Here is a 22931-nt window from a genome sequence, read left to right as displayed (position 1 = left end):
TTTAGGATTTTATTTTATTTATTTAGTTTAACATTCTTTTTTCTATCTTTATTAGAATTTTAGTATTTTAAGTCTTTATTTAGGATTAGAATTACTATTTGATTAGGATTTATCTTAACTATTATAAATAAGTATCTTAGGTAGAAGATTATCATTATCATCTTTTGTTATTTTGAATATTTATTCAAGAGGTTTCTTTGAAAACCCAATTATCTTTTTATTGTTCCAACACAATCAACCATATTCTAGCCCTAATTGTTGAGTTCTAATTGCCCTAAACCTTTCGGCTACATCACTACCCTTTTCTTGTTCTAGAAAAATCAGTAACCTATTTATTTCTAATATATGTTATATATTCTGATCTTTCAAGGTGAACAGGTTGGTTCAGGTTCCAGTAAGCAATTAACCGCCTCTCAGGTTATAAATCGAGTTCGAGCTTTGTCAGGAAATTCAGGTAAGCCTTAGGCCTCTCTTTTATTTATTCTACTTATGTATTGGACTTCCACTTTAAGTCAAAATGTTAGGTGCTGGTTACTCGTTTTGTTTGTTTAATATGAATTGACAAAATGGATGGAATGGTATATAACGGTTGCATATTTGGCAAAATAGAATTGTGTACTGTGATTTTGGGAACCTTGATATGCTTACTTTTCCTATATGGGTGGTGGTTATTGAATTTTCAAATTTGTTTGATACTTTTGGCCTTCTCCACCTGGTAGCTTTCAATTACTTTAGCAATTACAAATGAAGAATAAGGGGAAAGAAGAAATGCTCATAGCTGATTCATAATAACATCAAGAACCATTTGCCCTCAATTTTATAAAATTTTGAAATAATTTTGTGTTTGGACTAAGTTTTCAGTCCCATAAGATTAAAAGAGGAAGGTAGATGGAGAGAAAAGCTTTGTACATAGGTAATGCTCTGTGCTTTCTTATGAAAGCTAAACTGTAGAGGAGAATGTCTAATATATGAAAGAAGCAAAATGGATTTTGTTGCAGCCACTACCTTTTTCTCTTCGATCTTTAAAATAAGTGTACAATGAAGACAGAGTTGACTTGGATGAAACTTGAAGCTGTAATTTGGGCAAGCATGGTGCACGAAGCCTCTAGCTTGTTATGGTTAAAAGATTGGTTGCATGTTCAATTGTATGCTTTGATGCCTTCTAAATTTGAAAAAAAAAAATCCAAAAATAGACCTCTAAATTAATTTAAGCTACAAATCAGTGGGGCAATTCGTAGCATTTGTTTAAACCTTAAATGTGGCCTATCTATTTCCTCTTAGTTTCTTTTATGTTGTCATTTATGTGTTAATTCTACCATATAAATACATATTTCCTCCATCTCAAATTGAATCTTCACTTTTGACTTGGCATGGAGATTAAGAGAAATATTATGGGTTTAGTGTTTTTGATATTATTATTTTATAACTTTTATAATAGTTTTATTCTATAGTTTTTACTGTAAATTTTTTTTAAAATATATGGAATAGAGAAAAAAAAAAAGTAACAAGTATTAGAAAAGGAAAGTGGATTATTTTTGGGACAGTCCAGATAGGAAAGATGGACATCCAATTTGTTTTGATTGATACCTTCAGAAATTTGAATATACTACTATGGAAACTAAAATTTGCAGTTCCTCTCCCCTCACCCCCTTTCTTTTTGGTATCCTGCTTACTTCCTATTATGCTTGCTTTCCCTTTCTAGCTTTGTTTTCTAGAAACAAATTTTGTTATGTTCAGTATCCTAACTTTTATTTGCTGTTTGATTTTTGCTTTCTTTTAAAAAACACAGGTTTGTATAGTGGCTTTGAGTGGTTGGCCTGGGGGAGAATTTTTGGTTTGGGAGCTCGCTTTGGAATATATGAAGTTTTGACAGCCTTCTGTAAAGGTATTCTTTGTCATTCACTAAGTAGTATTTACAAGTCATTTTACCCTGAATGTAGTATGCTTAATATAACAAGTGTGCACATTCTCTTCCACAATTTGGGTGATTAAAAAACATGCAAACCATATTTTAATATTTTGTGCCCAGTTAGAAAAGAGACAACTTAGGAGCTTTCATAGCATTGATCATTAAAGAACATCAGTCGGTTATGTATTTTATTAAATTGCTGAGTAGATCTCAAAGTTACTCCATGTTAATTTGATTCATGATATACAATGTAATATTCAGAAACCAAGGCATCACAAAGTGTTTTGCTTTTAACTTTTCTTCAAAGTGACTATTTGTTTGAGTCACTTTATTGCCATCAAATACAAACCCACCCTTCTCCATGTTCTATCAGTCTAACTGTGCCTCTGGCATGGATAGTGCTAATTTTTCTGTTTTATTGTCTAATTTGTTTATTGTATGTAAGCATGTATAGTCAAATGGGTATAGATGTTTTAGAGGTATAGTTGTATAGTAAAATTTCACAAAACTAATCTGTCAATAGCAGCTCTTTGTTTTATTTAAGAAAGAGATTCAATTGAGTAGCTGCATTCTAATTAAAACTAAAATCTGTGGATGTTCTACCTTTTCTTGTTAATTATATTAAAAAATCTTCGGATTCTATGCAAAAACCTAAGAGTTATAATTATGTCTCAGTGATCTCATTTCCTGATGTTAGTAGTAGCTGCTCATAATCAACAAACTCTCCTTTCCCAACTTCTCCTCATAATTTGAAATGTTCATGTAAATGGCATAATGTAATAGAATAATTGAAATAAGTTTTCCTTCCATAGCATCCACAACATTTAGTGCATCATGTGGTGATATGGCTGTTTCGCAGATGGTCGAGAAGACAATTATGTGTATGTCTCTGAGGCCCTTATGGCAGGAATGGCAGCTGGTGCTGTGGAGTCGCTAACAAGCTCGCCTTTTGAACTTATTAAACTTCGCGCGCAAGTGACCTCTGCTTCTCGCTTTTCAAGATCGACTCCAGTAACAGAAAATAAATCTGTTGTGCCAGCAATTGCCCGATTACTATGTGGATATACACCAGAGATGAGAACATTGAACCATTCGGTAGGAATGTTGTCCATCTTAAACAGCAAACATCCTAATATGGTTGGTGCCATACAAGATTACCCCTGGATGATGACTGGGTCTGGGAAGCCACCACCAGTTTATGATGTTCGGAGGCCATCCCAAATCATTTCTTTGGAAGGATGGGGTGCATTATGGAGAGGCCTTCGTTCTGGAGTTGCTCGAGACTCTATATTTGGTGGCATATTCTTCTCCACTTGGCAATTTTTACATCGAGCAATGCTAGACTGGAAGGCAGTTGGGATGGATCCCCTACCCAGGTGTTCTTTTAATTTTTTTTTAATTCCCACCATGTCATATGATGCATAATGTTTTCCTGTTGAATGTTTTAGTTGATTTTATGGTGAGCTAGGGTTGTTCTCATTATATTTCATTCTTCATGTGAAGGAGAATAGAGAGAAGGATGCTGAACCAAACATGGCAAAGCAATCATCTAATTTTTTAGTTCAAGTTTGTTATTGTATCCTTAGGGACTTCAAACCAAGATTTAATATACTTTTACTGTGTTAATGGTAATAATCTGAACATCTGGTGCTTGTAAGGGAAAGAAATTAGAAGAGGAAACTTATCCAAAAAAAAAAAAAAGAGAAAAGAAATTAGGAAGGAAAAACAAAAAAAATGTTTCCAAATGGCCACAGGTGTTCTCTAAGGGAAATTATTAAACAATTAAGAAAACATAATGTTGCATTTTTTTCTATGTCATGGTATAGATTTTCTTTCTGGGCACCTTCTGATACAAAAGTGTTGGTTTATCACTGATATGATACTAATTTGCATGTGTGTGCAAATTAGTGTAGATGCCAGTTTTATTTGTGCTTTCCGTTTCTTAAAATTCAAATCTTTCAAGTATCTGAGAACTATTTGTGTACCATTTTGCTTGCAAATGAAGTTATTTATAGTGGGAATATTTTGGAAAAGAATAGGTCTTGGGTTCACAATTGACAAATATAAAGAGATCCACCTTTTTCTGGTTCAGTTAAATTTTCTTGAAGCACAAGACTAATTGGCTTGTTAGTAGTTAGGTTAGCTGGTGGACATCTATTCCTTTTTCTCTTTGGATACAATGTTGATATGTTGTAAACTATTATCTCAATTTTAAACCGGGTTAATAGTAATGATCAAGTTTTAGCACGATGTGTACATTCACATATGCTAGCATTTCTTTCACAAACTTGGCTTTGTTAATATTTGTTATCTTATTGGTTATGAAGGATAAATCTGCGTTTCTCTCTTATTTATGTCTGTTCTGTCAACAAAGTTCAAGACGGAAAAGACTAAAACGTCTTAGCTTTCTTTGCCTTGTTTAGTATTCTTTGGATTGTGGTTTAGTTGATACATCTTTGGTACTTGTAGAAGCCCATTGAATCTTTGGGTTAGTCATTGGCAGTAGTCCTCTTCTTTTACATCAGCACCACCCCTTTCACCAAGTTTTGAACTGAAACTTCCAAGTGAAAGAACCAAGTTCTAACCATTGGCTGTGTCATTTAGGATATGCTTTAGTTGTTAATGCATCTACGATTTTGCCTCAAAAGTGTCTGTATAGTTAATAAAGATAAAAAAATTTGTTTCTTTATTCTTATACTGCTTGAGGCACTTTAATCAGTAATATATGGATATCCCGGTTAGTTTTCCACCCAAGTGTGGTCTGTATACTGGAAGAGAGCCACATGATAAAAAGATAGGTCTAGGTTGTAAAATCATGATTTTTGAATTGGACTGTCAATCTTTTTTTTTTTTTTTTGAAAGTTAATAATTTCATTACTTTCCAGGGAATGAAATACCATATTCCATTTTTTGAAATGGAGGGCATTCAAACTTAATATTTAAGATCATCTAGGTATTTGGCCTTTTGTAATTTAGTTTAGAGCTAGTCCTAGTTTTCCCAAGTAATATATGGTTAAGTTTGAAGCCTCTAATCTCAGGTTTCCATGATCAGTTATGCTGTCAAAAGTTTTTGTGACATGGTTTTCCTTGTCATATATTGGCTCAGAAAATTTACTGTTTGACCGAACCACTTTTCCATGGCTGTATAAATTAACATGAAACAAAGAATTGAGATAGAATATTGTTATATATCATTATATGGCATTATGTGAAATTATCTGCAATGAATTTCAGATATTGCCCAAACTATTGATAAGATTTTAACTTCTAGATGTTAGCTTCTATGGCTAAAATTTGGAATTCTTCCTCAGGTGTGACGAAGAAATTGGTCCACTCTCCCCTTTAGCTGTTAGTCTTGCAGCTGGGTTTTCAGGTTCAGTTGCTGCTGCTGCATCTCACAGTTTTGACACTGCCAAAAGTCGATCACAATGTATAGTGTTGCCCAAGGTATATTTTTTATTAAGAGCTGCTTTATCTGTGATGTTTACTTGTAGCATATGGATTTGTTCATCCAAGTTACCTTTGCCATGAGATTGCCAGCTAATAAGTCAGTATGACAAAATAGTTCTGTTTTCAATCTTCATCCATTTATGTTATAATTTACAATGTTGTTCCCTTTTTTTTTTCTATGTATGAGCCCTGTTCCCTTTTGGCATGTTTTGGTTTGTAAATGTTCGTATTTGTTTTTCTTTCTGCTAGAAACTCAATATATTGTGGTTGTTAAGCTTTTATGTTCCTTGATGAAAAGAATATTAAGTATGAAGTAGGCCACTAGGTTCACAATCAATGCATGGTCAAGACATTTTGAGTTGTCTCGCTCATATGCAGATTGCCTTCATGTAGCCAATTATGCCTTGCAGTTCATTTCAATGGAGAGAAAGCTTCTCAAGTGGAAAATACCAGGGAAAAGATTTGAGAGAATTACAGGGATTCACCCGGCAGACAGAAATGTCTTATATCATGGCATTTGGCCACGGATGGCTCGTAGTGGGATAGCATCATTCTTGTTAGTGGGAAGTTATTATTTGTCCATTAATTATCTTGTTTCAAGTAATTGATAATTTGAGCATGTAATTCATTATCTAAAAAGAATGTTCACGAATCAGGTTGGGTTAGTTCACTTCTTTTTAAAATAAAATTCATTTTTATAATTTTAACTAACAAACTCTTTATCAATAAGTACTTGAGCATTTGACTTATTAGTTGATATATGATCTTTTATCTAAAAAGTAAAATTCGAATGTCGTTCCTCCAATTAAAAAATAAATTCATATCAATAAAATTGTTTCATGATTTAATCCATAAATTGAATAATAAAAACATGTTACAAACAAATAAATTACATCAAATATAAATAAAATTTCAATCTTTAACAAAAACTATAATACCATAAATATAAATATATAACTAAATAAATAGAAACTTCAAGATTTATTTATGTACTCTTCAATTCTCATTCTCAAATAGAACATTTGAATCTTATTTGAATAGTAATAATGTCTAAAAGTTTGAATTATTATCAATTTATCATCTAATATTCATTGTTATAAGAAAATAGAAATAATGAGTTTCAATTTTAACTAAAATTATTAATTTAACAAGTAAACATTAAAGACATTGAATATATAAAATAAACAATATCATTGATAATTAAATTATTAATTATATATAACTAAATATATAATATTATTAAATTAACTAAAATTATTTATTTATATATTTTTTGGCTCGTAGGCCTGGTCTGTCCGAACCCAAGACAACCTATTGATCAAATAGACTAACCTATTAATAAACCTGAATTTTTAAATCCAACTCACTTCATTTTCAATAAAAAAATAAACCGACTTAATGTGTTAGGCTTATTTTGACTAAGTCTAAACATAGCTGAATTTGAAAATTAGCATGTACCGAAAGGGTCTGTTTCTTTACGTGGCTGCTACTCAAAGACAAACTTAATACTAATGAAAATAGAATGAAGCAACGAATGATTAACCGAGCCTCCTATTCGCGCTGTATGGGTGGTAATGAGTCAACTCTTCATCTTTTCAGGGATTGCCACTTTGCACTACAAGTTTGGAGCTGTTGGCCTGTGTTAGGTACGAATGGTTAATACTCAATTGTGCTAGTAAGAATGCTTGGGTTGATAATATGCTGTTGTGTATTCAATTTTCCTTCACCTTATGGTTCACTTGGAAGAATCGAAATAAGAACATCTTCCAGCCAGTAATAGACTCTCCAAGTCGAGTTTCGAGTGGAGCAAAAAAGCTGGCCAAGGAAGCCAGTAATGCTTTCCACAACAAAAGGCTCAGTACTTGAGGGGTGCGATGGGTTAAATGGCAACCACCTGAGATGGGTTGTTTCATTCTCAAGGATGGGGCTGTTAAGTCGAGCTCAAAACGTGCCTCTACAGGTGGACTCACACGCAATAGTGAAGGGGAATGGATTAGTGGATTTGTGGCTAACATCGATGCAACAGACAGCTTAATGGCAGAACTTTGGGGTATTAGAAAAGGTCTTTTTTTGGTGAAATCCATGGCAGAATTAGTCAGCGCGTGATAAATTTTGCAGGCATTGGGCATATTTTTTGGTGGTACACGACACGAGTCTACTTGAAATATTATTATATTAATAAAATAATTATTTAAATTAATTTTAATTTGAAAAGTTTTATATTAACAAATTAGAAAAATATTTTTATAATAAATAATATTATTATATTACTATTTTTACTATCTATAATAGATAATTTTTATGATTTTAATAATATAAATATTTTTAAGTTTTAATAATAAGTATTACTATTTATTATTTATAATAATTATTTTTCAATATTTTTATAATAAATATTACTATTAAAATAATACTTTAATAACAAATATTGCTATTAATAATAAACTAATAGAATATTTCAATGAAAATATTTTTAAAGTTATGCCAATTTACGATTTCGATAAGAATGTAAATTTTCCAAAAATAACTGAATAATAAAAAAATATTTTTCACAAAATCATTCATACAACAAAAAAATTAACTTTTCAAATAAAAATCAGTATTTTTCAGAAAAACAAACGGAACCTTAATTGTATTGTTTTTCATGAAATACATTTTTTTTTTACTTGGATATATTTTTCATGTTCCTATACTTTTAAATGTAAACTAATAGGAGATTAATCAAATCAAAATTTATAATTTATTATTTTCATTATTATAATTGGCACGTACTAAATTATCTATGTGCAACACATGTGCAGCAAAACTATCTCTTCATGTTCTAGTCCACTATTACAAAGAAATTGTATGAAAATTTAATTGTTGACTAAATTTATATTATTATTTATTGATTGATTAATTTACTAAAAATTTAAAATTTATTATAAAAAATTATATTTACATGTTAAATTATTCCCATGTGCAATTCATAAAAAGTAGTGAGAAAAATAAAGAAGCAATTTTTTTTTTAAAGAAAAGTCTAAAAGAAAAAATGAAAATGATTAATTATTATATAAAATCTAGAGTGCCACAGCTATTGGCTCATATTATTATAAAAAAGTCTAAATTATTATTATTATTATTGTTATTATTATTATTATTATATCATATTTTTTACATTATTTCATTAACCTTAAGCTCTCAGGTTTGGATCTTTGTGATCATCCTGGAGACAAAAACGGTCCCGACTCCCGACCAGAACGAACAACTTTACCCTAAATCCCTAATACCCTTTGCTCTCCCCCTTTCCGGCAGCTCACCGGCTCGCCCACAATTGCCGCTCCCCGGCCAGCCGCCTATCCTTCATTTTATTCATCCGACAGCCACTAATTGAGGTAAGAAAGACTCAGATTCTCTCTCTCTTTCTCTCTGTGTTTTGTTGTCATTCACTCTCTCTTTGGTTTTGGTTTTTCATTGAAATAAAGAATTCTAGCCAAACCAAACATGTCAGCATAATGGGTATTGGTCAAATCCATTATAATATAGGAACTGTGAGTCCTAATACAATTCAACATTGCTTTCCTTTTTCACTCAAAGTGGCTCTGGTATTTCTCTATTTATACTTTTCAGAGAGAAAGAAAGGATATCTCATCGCAGGTCGTTGCTTTTCCGATTAGGGTTTTCCAACAACAATGGCGGGGAATTCTGGCTGCAGCGTCTACATAGGTCAGTTCTTTGGCTTTTTAAGATCAATTTTATATGCTATTTATTTATCAAAAGAATTGGATCTTTTCAAAGTTCGAATTGGGATTTATTTAAAATATGAAAATTTTCTTATTATTGTTATTTTATTTTTGGGAGCGAAGGTAATTTGGATGAGAGGGTTAGCGACAGAGTTCTGTACGATATTCTTATTCAAGCAGGGAGAGTAGTGGATTTGTACATTCCTCGAGACAAGGAAACTGATAAGCCTAAAGGTTTTGCCTTTGCTGAATACGAAACCGAGGAGGTTGCTGAGTATGCTGTGAGGCTTTTTTCTGGCCTTGTTACTCTCTACAATCGAACCTTGAAATTTGCTGTGAGTCTATAAGAATGGCTGTTTATCATCTATTATTGACTGAATTCTGAATAGAATTTCTAAATAGAATTTTGGCTCTGCTAGCCTTGTTTTGTATAATTACATGTCAAATTTGGTTATACAAATTGGCAGCTGGATAAATGGAATGATATACCTTTACCATAGAGTCATAATCTTTTAGTTCTGGGCTTGTATAGGCATGTAATATTGACTGAATTCCTTAACAGATTTCTGGGCAAGACAAGGCTTCGCAGAATCCTCCGAATGCAGCCATGGCTGCATCCAATTCATCCCACAAGTCGAGGCATTACTCTGGAGCACTTAACCACATGGAAATCTCTCAGCAGCCAATGAGGTTATCAACCCCTTGTAGGATTCCAGATAATCCTTCACATTACTCCCAAGGTGAGATGTCTTCTCTTCTTTGTTTCCACTATTATCTTCTTGCTTTTTGTCAGAAAGTGTCACTTGATTGGCCCATTAAGTTTTATGATTGCTAAAAAGCTTGATTTTCATCCAGTGCCGCCTCTCCCTGGTGTATCTCACCACTCTAATGAGTATGGATCACATTTTAGTGGTACGAATTATGAATACGGTCGAAGGGTTTTTGGGGCAACATTGGATAGCATTGGTCGCCTTAGGTCACGCCGCTATGACACAAGTGACCCAGTTTCATTTTCCTATTACTGATATTTATTATAGGTTGCACTGAAAATTGCTTGACCATTGTAGTCATTCAGACAAGATAGGTGGTACAGTTGTTTGTAAGAAGAAGGGTTGGAGTAATTATAGGTTGTAAGTTATTTCATAGGTGCCTAGCATTGTTTGTTGTGTTGGACATACATGAGCTTCATTCTGTTGTGGTGCTAATTCATCTTTCTCTCACTTTCGGATGTTGTATTTGGTTCCTTTTCGATAGTTATGGTTGCTTTGCTATTTATAGGCTGAGAACAAAAGTTGAAATAGCAAATTACTTTATTCTTGGTTGCGTTGCGTTCACTGAAAGGCTTGTACAAAAGGGTATGTGGATTGGATTTATATCTTTCTTTTTGAATCAAAAGAATTAGAGCGCCATATTGCAGTTTGTGGTTACTTTGTTTTATTGTTGTTTGTTTTTTCTTTTTGGTTTGTTATGATCTGTAGTGAGCGAGGAGCTGCTATAATGATGTGTTGTAGATACTCGTTTTCTAGCCATTTTTTATTGTGGTTTTCTTGTTACTGTATTATTGGCTCCAGTCTCCCTTTCCATGACGTGGGGTAGCAGTCACGATTCCTGGTTTCAACAATCCCACCACAATTTCTGTGTGAATGGCATTCATGTGCTTAGCAGCGTGTTGTGGCCACAAAATTGCATGGATGTGGAAAATATCAGGCTTAATGGGGCATCACAGTCACAACTGTTTCAGCGGCAGTTGTTTTTTTTTTTTTTTCTGGTTAAATCTGTATTAAATCACAGAACAAAACTTTCCCAGAACAGAGGGAAACCTAAATTTACAACAATTGAACTAATTTATGCCCCAGTCAGCCAAAGGAGGAATTCATTCAAGGTAAGTAACAGGTATTGACTTCACACATTACCAATTTTTTCTTCAAAATTTCCAAAATTTGAGTTTAGGGTTGGGGTGGAGAGGGCTGTTATAGCTGTCATGCCAGCAGTCAACTTTGGGAGGTGCACCATGGTTGCTCTTCTCCCAAGTTGAGAGAGATGAGATTTGAGTTATAAGATCCTTGACGGTTAAGTCGTGCGGGCTGGCATGAGTGAGGTGATTGGTTAGGTCGGAGTCATGGGTGGGGTTTGTTGGGATGGGCAGGGAAAAAGAACAGAGATGAAAAACAAGAAAAAGGTTGGGATGATGGGGTGGTGGGGGGATAATGCCATGACATCAAATTCAATATCACAATGGCAAGAATTTGTCAAAGTCAGTTCAGTTAAGTATCATATCGGTATGAATAATGTTCATATATCAACATAAATAATAGAAAATTTGTAATATCGATATATTTTGTAAAGTACATAGATACAATTTTTATAAATTATTATATAAAAATTAGATTTATCACATTGTGTAATTTTTTATGGAGTAATGAGATGTATTGGATTAGAATTTAATGAACATATTTTTACATATTTGGATAGTGAAAATCTCAAATTGTGATTGTTTTTAAGACTATAATAATTACAAATAAATTTTTAAAATTTTGGATAGTGAAAATCTCAAATTGTGATTGCTTTTAAAACTACAATAATTACAAATAAATTTTAAAAATTTTCAGTTGCTAACTGGTTTCTGTGCTGGAGATGATGCTACAATACATTTATATTAGTTAACCTTTAAATTTTATTAATATAAAAAATAAAATTATTTTATATTAAATTAAATGATTTTTAGATTTACATAATATTTATAGTTTTCTATAAAGAGGCACCTTAGGGGTTAAAATGTAAAATTCAATTTGGAAGGATTAATGTCGAATTTGGAAAAATGAGAAGTGAAATTTACAAGAGAGATTGGGACTATTTAAGTATTTACGTCATTTTCAGAAATTGTGAGGTGTCTTTTATGTTATAAAAGGATTCAACGCGTCCAAAGATATCACCCTGGAGACAAACTGTCCCGACTCCCGACCAGAACGAACAAGTTTACCCTAAATCCCTATTCCCCTTTGCTTTCCCCCTTTCCGGCGGCCCACCGGCTCAAGCACAATCGCCGCTCCCCGCCCAGCCGCCCATCCTTCATTTTATTCATCCGACAGCCACGAATTGAGGTAAGAAAGACCCAGATTCTCTCTCTATCTCTTTCTCTCTGTGTTTTGTTGTCATTCACTCTCTCTTTGGATTTGGTTTTTTGAGTTTCTCTCTCACAAATGTTCGAATCATAGTTCTTCAACCGATTATAATGTCAAATTAAGCCTTTCAAGGAATCAAGCGTCACTAAATTTCTAGGAGTTTATCAATCTAGAGGTGATGGATTAGGAGAACAAACAAAAAAGGAACCACTGCACAATTTTTCCCTTTCATTAATTGTTATCTGAAGACTATTATCTTAATTATCAGTTCCTTTTAATTTCTTCTGGTATTGGGATGGAAACATTTTCCCGAAATTTGTTAGCAATGATGTAATTTCACGATCATTGCTCTTACTCTATTTGTTTCAATATGGAATTAATGGTGGTTCTAAGCCAAACTTTTCATATTTACTTATGTGCATAATTTCAAAGCTTTCAAAATTGTGCTGCCATGGATCTAATCTAAACCAATTTAATGTCTAACCTTTGTCAAACCTCAACTTGAATTTACAACAAAAAAAGAGTATAAATTCATTGTTAAGAACATAAGCAAATGGATCAAAAACAAGTATAAATCTACTGCTTCATGTTTTCTTCTTTACTTTCTTTCTGTTAATCTGTTTTATTGCCAAGTATAAATCTACTGTTTTGTTTTTGGATTTGCAAGCTGACATTCTGCGTATTGAAAGAAGATCCTTGTGATTGATTTTATGATTTTGACCCTTCTGCTGCCTGCATGTTGAGTTAATTTTAGCTATCGCTTCCAAGTCTAGTTTTTGTTGAAATGTTGGATATTGAAAGTTAAACTTTCTATATCCTCACTCTGTTATTCCCGTGAATGCACGTACTTTTCACCCTTCGGTTTTACTTAACCTCCTAGGTAGTTTGGTAAACTAGGTGATAATTGGAAGGAACTGTGCTACATGTATAACAAGGATGGGCTAATTCACAACCATAAGCCGGGGTTTTTTCTGCCTGGACATGTAATCAACGTCAAGATATCAAAAGTTCATATACATGCATGTGCCACCATTCATTGTAGATTTATGACTAAAGTTCTAGAATTTATCAAATTTGGTATGTAGTGTGCTACTAAAGCTGTTGAATTTGTTCCAGAAGAGTCACTTATGCAAATTGCTGTTATAATCCTCTAGCTTTTTAAAGGTAGACAGTGACAATGCAAATTGAAAGAATTTATATGTTAGAAAAGAAGTAATAGGTTTACGCAAGTTACTAGATTTACTATTTATCTGCTGAGATTATGAACTTGTTCTTCGTTTGTGAAAAGAATTTTTACTTCTTAGAAGGCATAGACAGACTGATTGTCTTCAAACTGTACCTAAGAGTGAATTCCACTTTTTGAGCTGGGTGCCCATGACTTATAGTAGTATTATTGTACTTAGTGACGTGGATTGAAAAGACTGAGTTTGTTCTGTAGAACTCTGGTTGTTATTTGGAATATTCTGCTCCTTAGGGACTGACAATGACTAATAGTTGAAAAGAAAGTAGGCAAAAGAGAAGAAAGAAATAAAACAAGATAGGTGAGAAAACATAAGGAAAAGATGATAATTTGAATGTTGGTTGTATACTTATTTCATCTCTTTTCTGCGAGATAATTTCTTAAATAGGACTGCCAGTGCTTCTTATGTGATTTGTGTCTTGTTGTCCTACTTCTTTTTTGATCAAATAGAATTACATTTGTCTTAAGTGGATGATTGTGTTGTTTTTTCACTCAAAAACTCTGGTTTTTATTTATTTATTTTTCTTGTGAAGAAGTCAATAAAACTTCAGCTAATTCTGTTTTTTACTTTTATGCAGTAAATTTTGCATACAGGCATTGGCTGAAAGGCAGTTTTATACTGCTTTAAACTATCTTGTACGTATCCTTACTGCTTTCTTTTCGGTTTTTTTTGCTTTTGGAATTTTAGCATAGAATCAATCATTTGCACACCCCTACTCTTCTCTACCGCTTTCTTTTCATAATTCATGGATTTGGGCTCTCTGTTTTTTAGATTTTTTAATTAAGTCACCAATGTATCTCTGTTAATTGAAAATCAATTTGTAGTCTTCATTCTTGTTTGTCTCTGTTATTGGGAACAAACGTATTGCTATGATTTCTGATAAATGTTATTTGATTGGTGGTATTGCAGTTTTAGGAGGAGGAATCAAAGCTAAAGCTAGTGTTTGGATCTTCTCATTTATCAAAAACAATTCAATCGGATTGACAAAGTTTGTTGATGTCAAACTCTGAAACCATGAGCTTTCAAGGTCGAAATAGACCAAGAAACCCTTCCCAAAGCACTCGTCAAGAATGGGTTCCTAGAGGATCTTCATCTACAACCACCACTGTAGTAAGCAGTTCACCAGGCGCCTCTAATTCAACTCCAATTGTTAACCACACCTCAACTCGAAATGATAATAGGAATAGACAAATTGGTCGGTCCACAAATCATAGGAGAGATAAGGAAAAGGAAAGGAGTGAGAATCATGTGGTGGTAAAGGAGATTGATCCAAATTTGCCACAGCTTGTGCAAGAAATTCAAGACAAGCTTATCAGGAGTACGGTTGAGTGTATGATTTGTTATGATACAGTACGGAGGTCTGCCCCCATATGGTCGTGCTCGAGTTGCTACTCCATTTTTCACCTTAATTGTATTAAGAAGTGGGCTAGGGCACCCACTTCTGTTGATTTAGTGGCGGAGAAGAATCAGGGAATTAATTGGCGTTGTCCGGGTTGCCAATTTGTGCAGTTGATATCGTCTAAGGAGATTCGATATATTTGCTTCTGTGGGAAGAGGACAGACCCGCCTTCTGATTTGTACTTGACACCTCATTCTTGTGGGGAGCCTTGTGGGAAGCCACTTGAGAAGGTGCTGGGACTTGGTGCTGGGGTGATGAAGGATGAGCTTTGTCCTCATGTTTGTGTTTTGCAGTGTCACCCTGGTCCATGCCCTCCTTGTAAGGCGTTTTCTCCACCACGGTTGTGTCCTTGTGGGAAGAAAGTTATTACAACCAGATGCTTTGATAGACAGTCGGTTCTTACTTGTGGACAGTGCTGTGATAAGCTTCTTGAGTGTGGGCGTCATCGGTGTGAGCTGATATGCCATGTGGGACCTTGTGATCCATGCCAGGTTCCGATTAATGCCCCCTGCTTCTGCAGGAAAAAAGTTGAAGCTGTCATATGTGGAGACATGGCTGTGAAGGGAGAAGTGAAAACAGAAGATGGTATTTTTTCGTGTAGTTCAACTTGTGGAAATAAGCTTAGATGTGGCAATCATAACTGTGCTGAGATTTGTCATCCTGGTCATTGTGGGGATTGTGAGTTAATGCCAAACAAGATTAAGTCTTGTTACTGTGGGAAAACAAGCTTGCAAGAGCAAAGGCAAAGTTGTTTGGACCCAATTCCAACTTGTTCAGAGGTATGTGAAAAGTTCCTTCCCTGTGAAGTGCACCAATGTGACCAAGTATGTCATTCTGGGGATTGTCCATCTTGTTCAGTTGTTGTCACTCAAAAATGCCAATGTGGAGCAACTTCTCGGAGGGTGGAATGCTACAAAACAACACTTGAGAATGAGAGATTTACATGTGACAAGCCTTGCGGGCGTAAGAAGAATTGTGGTAGACACCGATGTAGTGAGCGATGCTGTCTTCTTTCAAACTCGAATAATCTTCCCTCTGGTGATTGGGATCCACACTTTTGCCAAATGGCATGTGGGAAAAAGCTAAGGTGTGGGCAGCATTCTTGTGAATCTCTTTGTCATAGTGGCCACTGCCCTCCATGCTTTGAAACAATTTTCACTGATTTGACATGTGCTTGTGGAAGAACTTCAATTCCTCCTCCATTGCCTTGTGGTACACCTCCTCCTTCATGTCAACTCCCATGCTCAGTTCCACAAGCTTGTGGTCATTCATCTTCTCACAGCTGCCACTTTGGTGATTGTCCACCTTGTTCCGTGCCTGTGGCAAAGAAGTGCATTGGAGGACATGTTGTTCTTCGGAACATTCCTTGTGGATCAAAAGATATTAGATGCAACAAGCTCTGCGGCAAGACCCGGCAGTGTGGATTGCATGCCTGTGGGAGAACTTGTCACCCAGCGCCATGTGATATCTCTTCTGGATCTGAACCAGGTATCAGGATTTCTTGTGGGCAGACATGTGGTGCCCCTCGGAGAGACTGCAGGCACACATGTACTGCACCTTGTCATCCCTCTGCTCCATGTCCTGATGTTAGGTGTGATTTTCGAGTCACTATCGCGTGTTCTTGTAGTCGGATAACTGCCACTGTTCCTTGCGATGCTGGGGGCTTTACTAGCAGTTTCAATGCTGATACAGTTTATGAAGCTTCTATTATCCAAAAATTGCCAGTAGCCCTTCAACCAGTGGATTCAACTGGCAAGAAGATTCCTCTAGGACAAAGGAAGCTTATGTGTGATGATGAATGTGCTAAGTTGGAGCGTAAACGGGTTCTTGAAGATGCATTCAACATTACTCCCCCCAATTTGGATGCCCTTCATTTTGGTGAGAATTCAGTTACATCTGAGTTACTTTCTGACCTATATAGGCGTGATGCAAAGTGGGTTCTAGCTATAGAAGAGAGATGCAAATTCTTGGTACTTGGCAAGAACAGAGGAACAGCAACAGGTCTGAAGGTTCATGTTTTCTGTCCAATGCTGAAGGATAAGAGAGACGCGGTCAGGATAATAGCAGAAAGATGGAAGCTTTCTGTTAGTGCTGCTGGTTGGGAGCCCAAGCGTTTTGTTGTGGTTCATGTTACTCCCAAATCCAAACCACCACCTCGTATCCTTGGGGTTAAGGGGGCAACCAGTATTGGGGCACTACATCCACCAGTTTTTGATCCTCTGGTAGACATGGATCCGAGGCTTGTTGTTTCTTTCCTAGATTTGCCCCGAGAAGCAGATATAAGTGCATTGGTATTGAGGTTTGGTGGGGAGTGTGAACTTGTTTGGTTGAATGACAAGAATGCATTGGCTGTATTTAGTGATCCTGCTCGAGCTGCAACTGCAATGAGGAGGTTGGATCATGGCTCAGTTTATTATGGGGTTGTTATCTTTGTTCAAAATGCTGGAGCATCAGTAGCATCAACTGCTAATAATGCATGGGGAGGAGCAGGGCAAAATTCAGCTTTAAAAGGGAATCCGTGGAAGAAGGCTGTAGTGGAGGAGCTTGGTTGGAGGGAAGATTCTTGGGGTGATGAAGAATCTTTTGGTGGCACTTCTGATTTGGGCTCTGTCTGGAAAGGGAAAGAAACTCCAATTGCTGCTTCAATTAACCGCTGGAGTGTTCTTGATTCTGAAACAGGTGTAAGCTCATCTTCTAGAACAGTTCAAACTGAAGATCTTTCAAAACCTGCTGGAGTTCTATCCAATTCAGGTATAGATTCAAATACTGCCAAGTCAAATTCAGCTGGGCTACCTGGTGGGGATTTTAATGAACCAGAGCCTTTGGAAGTAGTGGATGATTGGGAAAAGGCTTATGAATGAGAGAGAGAAAAGAGAAAAATAGCAATAAGCTTGTGGTCAGGGTGATGGGGTTGCCCATTTTCATTTAAGATAAAAATGGTTGGAAATATTGTGGTTTGGTTTTTACTTGTCTACTTTACACCCAATATTATCAAAAGGGTGTGAGTATGATCTTTCTAAATTTTTTCTTCTTTTTTTTTTTTTTTTCATTTTTTACACCAAGGCCTTTCCTCTTTTGCTGTGTAGATGAATTTTTGTTGCATTGGAAAGTAGCTACATGTTCAACCTTGTTTCCAATTTTTTATTGCATGAGAACAATCTTTTATCGCTATAGAAGAATGAAAGCTTAATACAAGTTGCTTTTTATGTCTTTTTGGATTTGATAAAATGGTAGTTTGTACCTACAAAAGAGAGCTTTTAGGTAATAGTTATCATCCTGTCTTCTGGTATTGTTGCTTGTGCATCCATTCAATGGATGGCAGCATTGACTTGATATGGAGGGGTCTCTTTCCTGAGCTTCTGTTATAAAAACAGCCACAGCTGAAGAATCATATAGAAGGTTTGTGTTAAAGTTAATAGAAGATGGAGTGGTCCGCTTACTGAGTTTAATTGTAGGAACAACCACAACGTGCTGCTTTATTTGGAAGGTGTGTGTTAAATGTATGATCTCTGTCAGGTTTTTTCCTTTATTTCATATATCTGATTGCACTTGCATAATTTTAATTTTGTGGTTTCCTTCTTCTGTCTTGTCATTTGAGAATTTTAGGCACATTTCGTGTTTTATGTGAATTATGTTTCATCCTGATCATAGTATATAGGGTATAGGGTAAACTACCTAGACTTCTTTAAGTTTTAAAAGAAATTTTATACAAGTTCATCAATTTTGAAAATGGACAATCTGTCTTAAAATCTTTCACTAAACATATACGTTCAGTTTGATGATGTGATAATATTGAAAAGATAATTTTATTTTATATTAATTTTAAAAATTATTATTATATAAATTATATTTTTTATATTTTTACCAAAAAAAAAATTTAAGCCAAGGAGGGAGCACTGATCTGGTGGCTCTTTAAGAGAAGGGAGCACCAGTCAATGGTCCCCAAGGGAAGGAGCACCGATCTAGTGCTGCACAAGGAAAGGAGCACCGATTTGGTGCTTCCCTCTCATAGGGAGCACTTGCCATGGGGTGGTCAACCGGCGAATGGGAGTGCACTGATCGCATTATATGAGAAAAAAAAAAGAATATTTTAGTTTTTTCATATTTTTTGTTAATGATGTTTACAATTTTGAATTTCATTGTTTATTTTGATAATTTTCTGCATGTTTTCTGCTTAAAGCACGTGAGAGTTGCTGAAACTGGTTGAAGCTTTCTTTTAGTTTATTTTATTTTATTTTTGTTGAAACGGTGAAAGCTCATAATTTTCTGTATTAATGTTGGTCAGTTTGATTCTTCCATTTTTTTTCTCAGGAAAACTCAGGGAGAAAATGAGGGAATTTAAAGAGAGTTATCATATATATAATTTTTCAAGAAAACTTAATTTGGTTTAGAGTCAATAAGGTGTTAATTCACATTTCTATACATGGATAATCAAATTCTCAATTACACTAGGATTGCAGTAATTTGTAGTAAGTTTAAAGTGGTTTTGTTACAGGATACAAGGATAAAGAACAATAAAACATGGTGGTTTGGATAGTGCAATTGGGTGAGCAATTGCATTAAGAAAAAGGGTAACGCCCTTCCGGAACTAGTTAATTTTTATTGGGGGCCTAAAGACGAAAAAAGTATAAGAATTAAAAATTTTTAAAATTAATATGTTGAACTTAAGAAATAATTAAGAGATTCATAATATATAATATTTTTATATAACATATAAATTAAAAAAATAAAAAAAAGACTTATAATAGTTTTATAAATATCGGATTTTACTTGAAAAACATATATTTTTTCAAAATTGAGTCGAGGATGTTTTGATTCATATTATTCTTTTTTATTATTTGAACTATTGAATTTGATTGTTTAAGTGTAAAAGAATTATTTAGAATTTAGTCATGCTTTAATCAAATTAAAAAATTTTTTCTTTGAAAAGTGTTTTTATTAAACCTTTAATTGACTAAAGACTCCTAAACCATTTGAAAACTTATAATAGCTGTTCAAAGAGAACAAAAATGTCCAACAAAAAGAAAGACAAGCACATCAGACCACTAATATAAAGAAACCTAAGATCATACCTCAATCAATGTGTAACTAATATTTAATATTTTTTATTTTATTTAAATTTAAAATATTAAATATAAAACTATAGTGTATAAAATATAAATAGTTAAACATGATATACAAGATTTTATACAATAGTTAAATATATAAATAGTTAAATAATATAAATAAAAAAAAAACTTTACTTTCTCTTAATTTCACATAATGATGGTGAGTGGTCCCCATTATTCCTTATCAAAGTTCAAAAGCTCATAAATATTTTTTGAAAAATAAAATGTATTTTAATGATGAGTTATAGGAAAAAGATTAAAGTAAAAATAAAAAAACAAAAGAGAAAAAGAAAGAGGGAGATAAAGGTGTAAAAAAACTTAAATTATGATAAAATTAAGTACGGTTTATGAGTTGATTTTATTATTTTTACTAATATTAAAATAAAAATTTATTTTGAGGAAATCATTAAAAATATATAATAAATAAATAATTCCATAAATTTTGAAACGGATCATTAAAAAATATATAATAAATAAAAACTTTTAAAAATTTTAGATGGATCGTTAATATATATATATATATATAATAAAAAAATTTAAAATTTGGGGGGGCCACATTACCCTCCGCCCCTGCCTCCGTATCAAGTTCCCCCATTAGACTCTGGAAAATATCCTAAGAACACAGTCATTAGAACAGTGTTTTCTGTTGAATCTGCATGCGGTACTCTTCTTCACTGTAGTTGCTGAATGGCCTGCATTCCAACATTATTTAGGCGTAGGAACCAAGGAAAGAATTCACTCGACAAACGCAAAAGCTTGCTGCCCCTTGCCCTGCTGCTGTTCGTTTTCCCTGTTTAAATAATAGGTAAGAAGGAACATATCCAACAAACGGTAATGGAAGGGCTAGGGCAGCCCCTTCAACAAACACAACTACTCCACAAGCCAGAATCTTGTGTTTCTACATTCAAAATGGGATGTCCATTTGGCTTTCCATGGCTCTTATGTTGGAAGCTTCTTCCCATCAGCTTTTGTTCCACTTTATTATCTATGTTCCTCAATTATTTCCCCCTATTAACGCTGTTGATTGTTTGCCCATTGTTTTAGAGTTCTTTGGAGCAACCATGCTTGTTCTAAAAGCTTTTACTTCTGGAAATTCCTTTTGCGCTTATGAAAAATGCCGTTGATACAATTTTGGTGATGAGATGGATTCAAGAAGTCAAGCCACAATCAAGTTATCGCATTTTGTCCACATTAATAATCATTGATCCATGATAATTGGAGTGATGAAAAAAGAGCAACGATTGTGGATTTTCGATAAGTTTTGAATTTAACGAATAGTCGAGAAATTTGAAAAATAAAAAATCAGTCATAATCGGTTTTAAAAATAAAAAGATTCGATTAATCAAGAATGAGATTTCAACCATTGAGACTTACCTCTTGCTCTGAAAATTGTGGAATAATTAAATGCAAAGATTCAATTTGGGAGAACTTATGAACTGTTATTTTCCATCATTTGTGACTGAAACCCATTAGCATTTAAAGGTGCCGATGAACAATTACCAAACTAACAGAATGAGGGGAAATTTGTCCAAGTTGAACACAATCTGTTAAAAACAGTAAACATACTTGGTAAAAATAATTCCTAACAAACTAACTTGAACTAACTAGTTACACTTTACTCTAATTAAAGTACAAATTTCCTACTAATTACACTATCAATCCTAATATATATATATTAGAAAATCTTGTACAAAAAATGTTGAAGTTAATGAAAATGTTGATAGTTTTTAAATAATAAATCTTACGAAAGGTTTATAGTTTTTTTATTAATTGCCAAACAATGATTTTTTTCTTCAAAATTTAATCTAAATAACACAAAAATTATGTTTTCAAGAAAATGCTTTCCACAAAATATATATTTGATTAAGAAGCTATTTTCCGATTAACGAACGGAACTTTAATGAAATAATTTTACCTAAATAATTAAAGAGATAGATTCACGTGTAATTTTAATGGACATTAAGTTGTTTATTATAATTATTTAGGTTGGTTTATAAATTAGATGGGTGCGAAGAAGGTATATAATCTTATAATTTAATATAAAATTAAAATAAAATTTTTTTTCCAAATACTATATAGTTCACAAACAAAATATATTAAGAATCAGAGCCTTCATCTGAGGACTCTAAGAACTGATTTCACAAACAAATAAAACTGTTTTACTTGATAACATACAAAATTAGAAAAGCATCCTCAAAACCCTCCGTGCATGTGCCATGTCAAGCTCAGAAGAAGAACCCGGCAAGAGCTGCAACACCAAGGATGCCAGTGGCTTTGAGAGCAGCGGCACCAGAGTTGCCTGGTGCTGGTGCGGGAGTGCCATCAGCTGTAGGGCCGTCAGCAGAAGGGCCAGAAGCAGGGGCCTCGTCGGTTGGGGCAGGAGGGGATGCGAGCTCGGGGGCCTCAGCGGAAGGGTCCTCGCTGGGGCTCTGGCTTGGGGTGGAGCTCTTGGGGGAAGCAGCAGGAGTGTTGGGGGCTTGGGCGGGGGCGTGAGCGGATTTTGGTGATGCGGCGGGGCTGCTAGACTTCTTGGGGGAAGGAGATGGGGAGGAGGATGACGACTTGGGAGAAGCAGCAGGTGTAGAAGATGACGACTTTGAAGGTGAAGCCTTGGGAGCAGATGATGGGGATGACGCAGGTGACTGATCGGCGGCGAATGCCCCAGCAACAGCCACGAACACAAGGGCGAGAACAATCAGTTGACGTGCCATGTCTTCTCTTTGTTTCGTTAGAAGGTGATTCAAAAGGAATGCAGTAGTTTCTCTAAAGATGTATAGAGAAAAACACTGCAATGCTGATGAATGATTTGAGAAAAGCCAGAGGCAGAAGGTATATATACACAGTTTCAGAGAACCCTTGCACACAATTTGGTTGACCGAGTTTGATGGTTTATTTGTGGGAGAAAATCAATCTTCAACACCTCGCCACAACATGGCTTTGCCTTTTTAGGGCAACCCTTCCCCTTCTTTTGCGCTCTTTT

The 22931-nt window shown here is 34.5% G+C and overlaps 4 protein-coding genes across 7 annotated transcripts in view; 3 read left to right on the top strand and 1 right to left on the bottom strand.

Moving 5' to 3' along the window:
- Positions 1 to 6060, top strand: part of LOC18600892 (mitochondrial arginine transporter BAC2) — a 17135-nt gene extending 11075 nt beyond the window's left edge. Inside the window, exons 3-7 of the mRNA XM_007031620.2 lie at positions 379 to 454; positions 1790 to 1885; positions 2769 to 3285; positions 5221 to 5356; positions 5770 to 6060. Of these exons, the coding sequence (XP_007031682.2) occupies positions 379 to 454; positions 1790 to 1885; positions 2769 to 3285; positions 5221 to 5356; positions 5770 to 5967 (1023 nt within the window). The 3' untranslated portion in view covers positions 5968 to 6060. The remainder of the gene's footprint in view (positions 1 to 378; positions 455 to 1789; positions 1886 to 2768; positions 3286 to 5220; positions 5357 to 5769) is intronic.
- LOC18600890 (spliceosome-associated protein 49) lies at positions 8507 to 10986 on the top strand. 3 transcript variants are annotated; one of them, XM_018118670.1, is made up of 5 exons: positions 8507 to 8733; positions 9016 to 9064; positions 9205 to 9416; positions 9644 to 9821; positions 10653 to 10986. In XM_018118670.1, exons 2-5 carry the CDS (start codon positions 9031 to 9033, stop codon positions 10979 to 10981), a joined length of 753 nt encoding a protein of 250 aa, XP_017974159.1. In that variant the 5' UTR covers positions 8507 to 8733; positions 9016 to 9030; the 3' UTR covers positions 10982 to 10986. The 3 variants fall into 3 exon arrangements, with proteins under 3 accessions (XP_017974159.1, XP_017974158.1, XP_007031677.1); XM_018118669.1 differs by having other exon boundaries at positions 8510 to 8733; positions 8969 to 9064; XM_007031615.2 differs by lacking the exon at positions 10653 to 10986 and adding an exon at positions 9937 to 10508 and having other exon boundaries at positions 8519 to 8733; positions 8969 to 9064.
- LOC18600889 (NF-X1-type zinc finger protein NFXL1) lies at positions 11974 to 18053 on the top strand. 2 transcript variants are annotated; one of them, XM_007031611.2, is made up of 3 exons: positions 11974 to 12182; positions 14022 to 14079; positions 14354 to 18053. In XM_007031611.2, the coding sequence occupies exon 3, from the start codon at positions 14441 to 14443 to the stop codon at positions 17702 to 17704; it is 3264 nt and encodes a 1087-aa protein (XP_007031673.2). In that variant the 5' UTR covers positions 11974 to 12182; positions 14022 to 14079; positions 14354 to 14440; the 3' UTR covers positions 17705 to 18053. The 2 variants fall into 2 exon arrangements, with proteins under 2 accessions (XP_007031673.2, XP_017975584.1); XM_018120095.1 differs by lacking the exon at positions 14022 to 14079.
- Positions 22026 to 22764, bottom strand: LOC18600887 (classical arabinogalactan protein 11). The gene has a single exon (XM_007031609.2). The coding sequence runs from the start codon at positions 22660 to 22662 to the stop codon at positions 22177 to 22179; it is 486 nt and encodes a 161-aa protein (XP_007031671.2). The 5' UTR covers positions 22663 to 22764; the 3' UTR covers positions 22026 to 22176.

The sequence above is a fragment of the Theobroma cacao genome, chromosome 4 (genome assembly GCF_000208745.1).
Source record: "Theobroma cacao cultivar B97-61/B2 chromosome 4, Criollo_cocoa_genome_V2, whole genome shotgun sequence".
Lineage (NCBI taxonomy): Eukaryota > Viridiplantae > Streptophyta > Magnoliopsida > Malvales > Malvaceae > Theobroma > Theobroma cacao.
The sequence above is the reverse complement of the archived record's forward strand: the minus strand, read 5'-3'. Positions and strand labels throughout refer to the sequence as shown.

Excerpts from the sequence above, each read along its gene's own strand:
- LOC18600890 (XM_018118670.1), top strand. The coding sequence starts at position 9,031 with ATGGCGGGGAATTCTGGCTGCAGCGTCTACATAG. Across the intron at positions 9,065-9,204 it reads TGGCTGCAGCGTCTACATAG|GTAATTTGGATGAGAGGGTT; the intron begins GTCAGTTCTTTG and ends TTGGGAGCGAAG. Across the intron at positions 9,822-10,652 it reads TCCTTCACATTACTCCCAAG|TCTCCCTTTCCATGACGTGG; the intron begins GTGAGATGTCTT and ends TATTGGCTCCAG.
- LOC18600889 (XM_018120095.1), top strand. The coding sequence starts at position 14,441 with ATGTCAAACTCTGAAACCATGAGCTTTCAAGGTCGAAATAGACCAAGA.
- LOC18600887 (XM_007031609.2), bottom strand. The coding sequence starts at position 22,662 with ATGGCACGTCAACTGATTGTTCTCGCCCTTGTGTTCGTGGCTGTTGCT.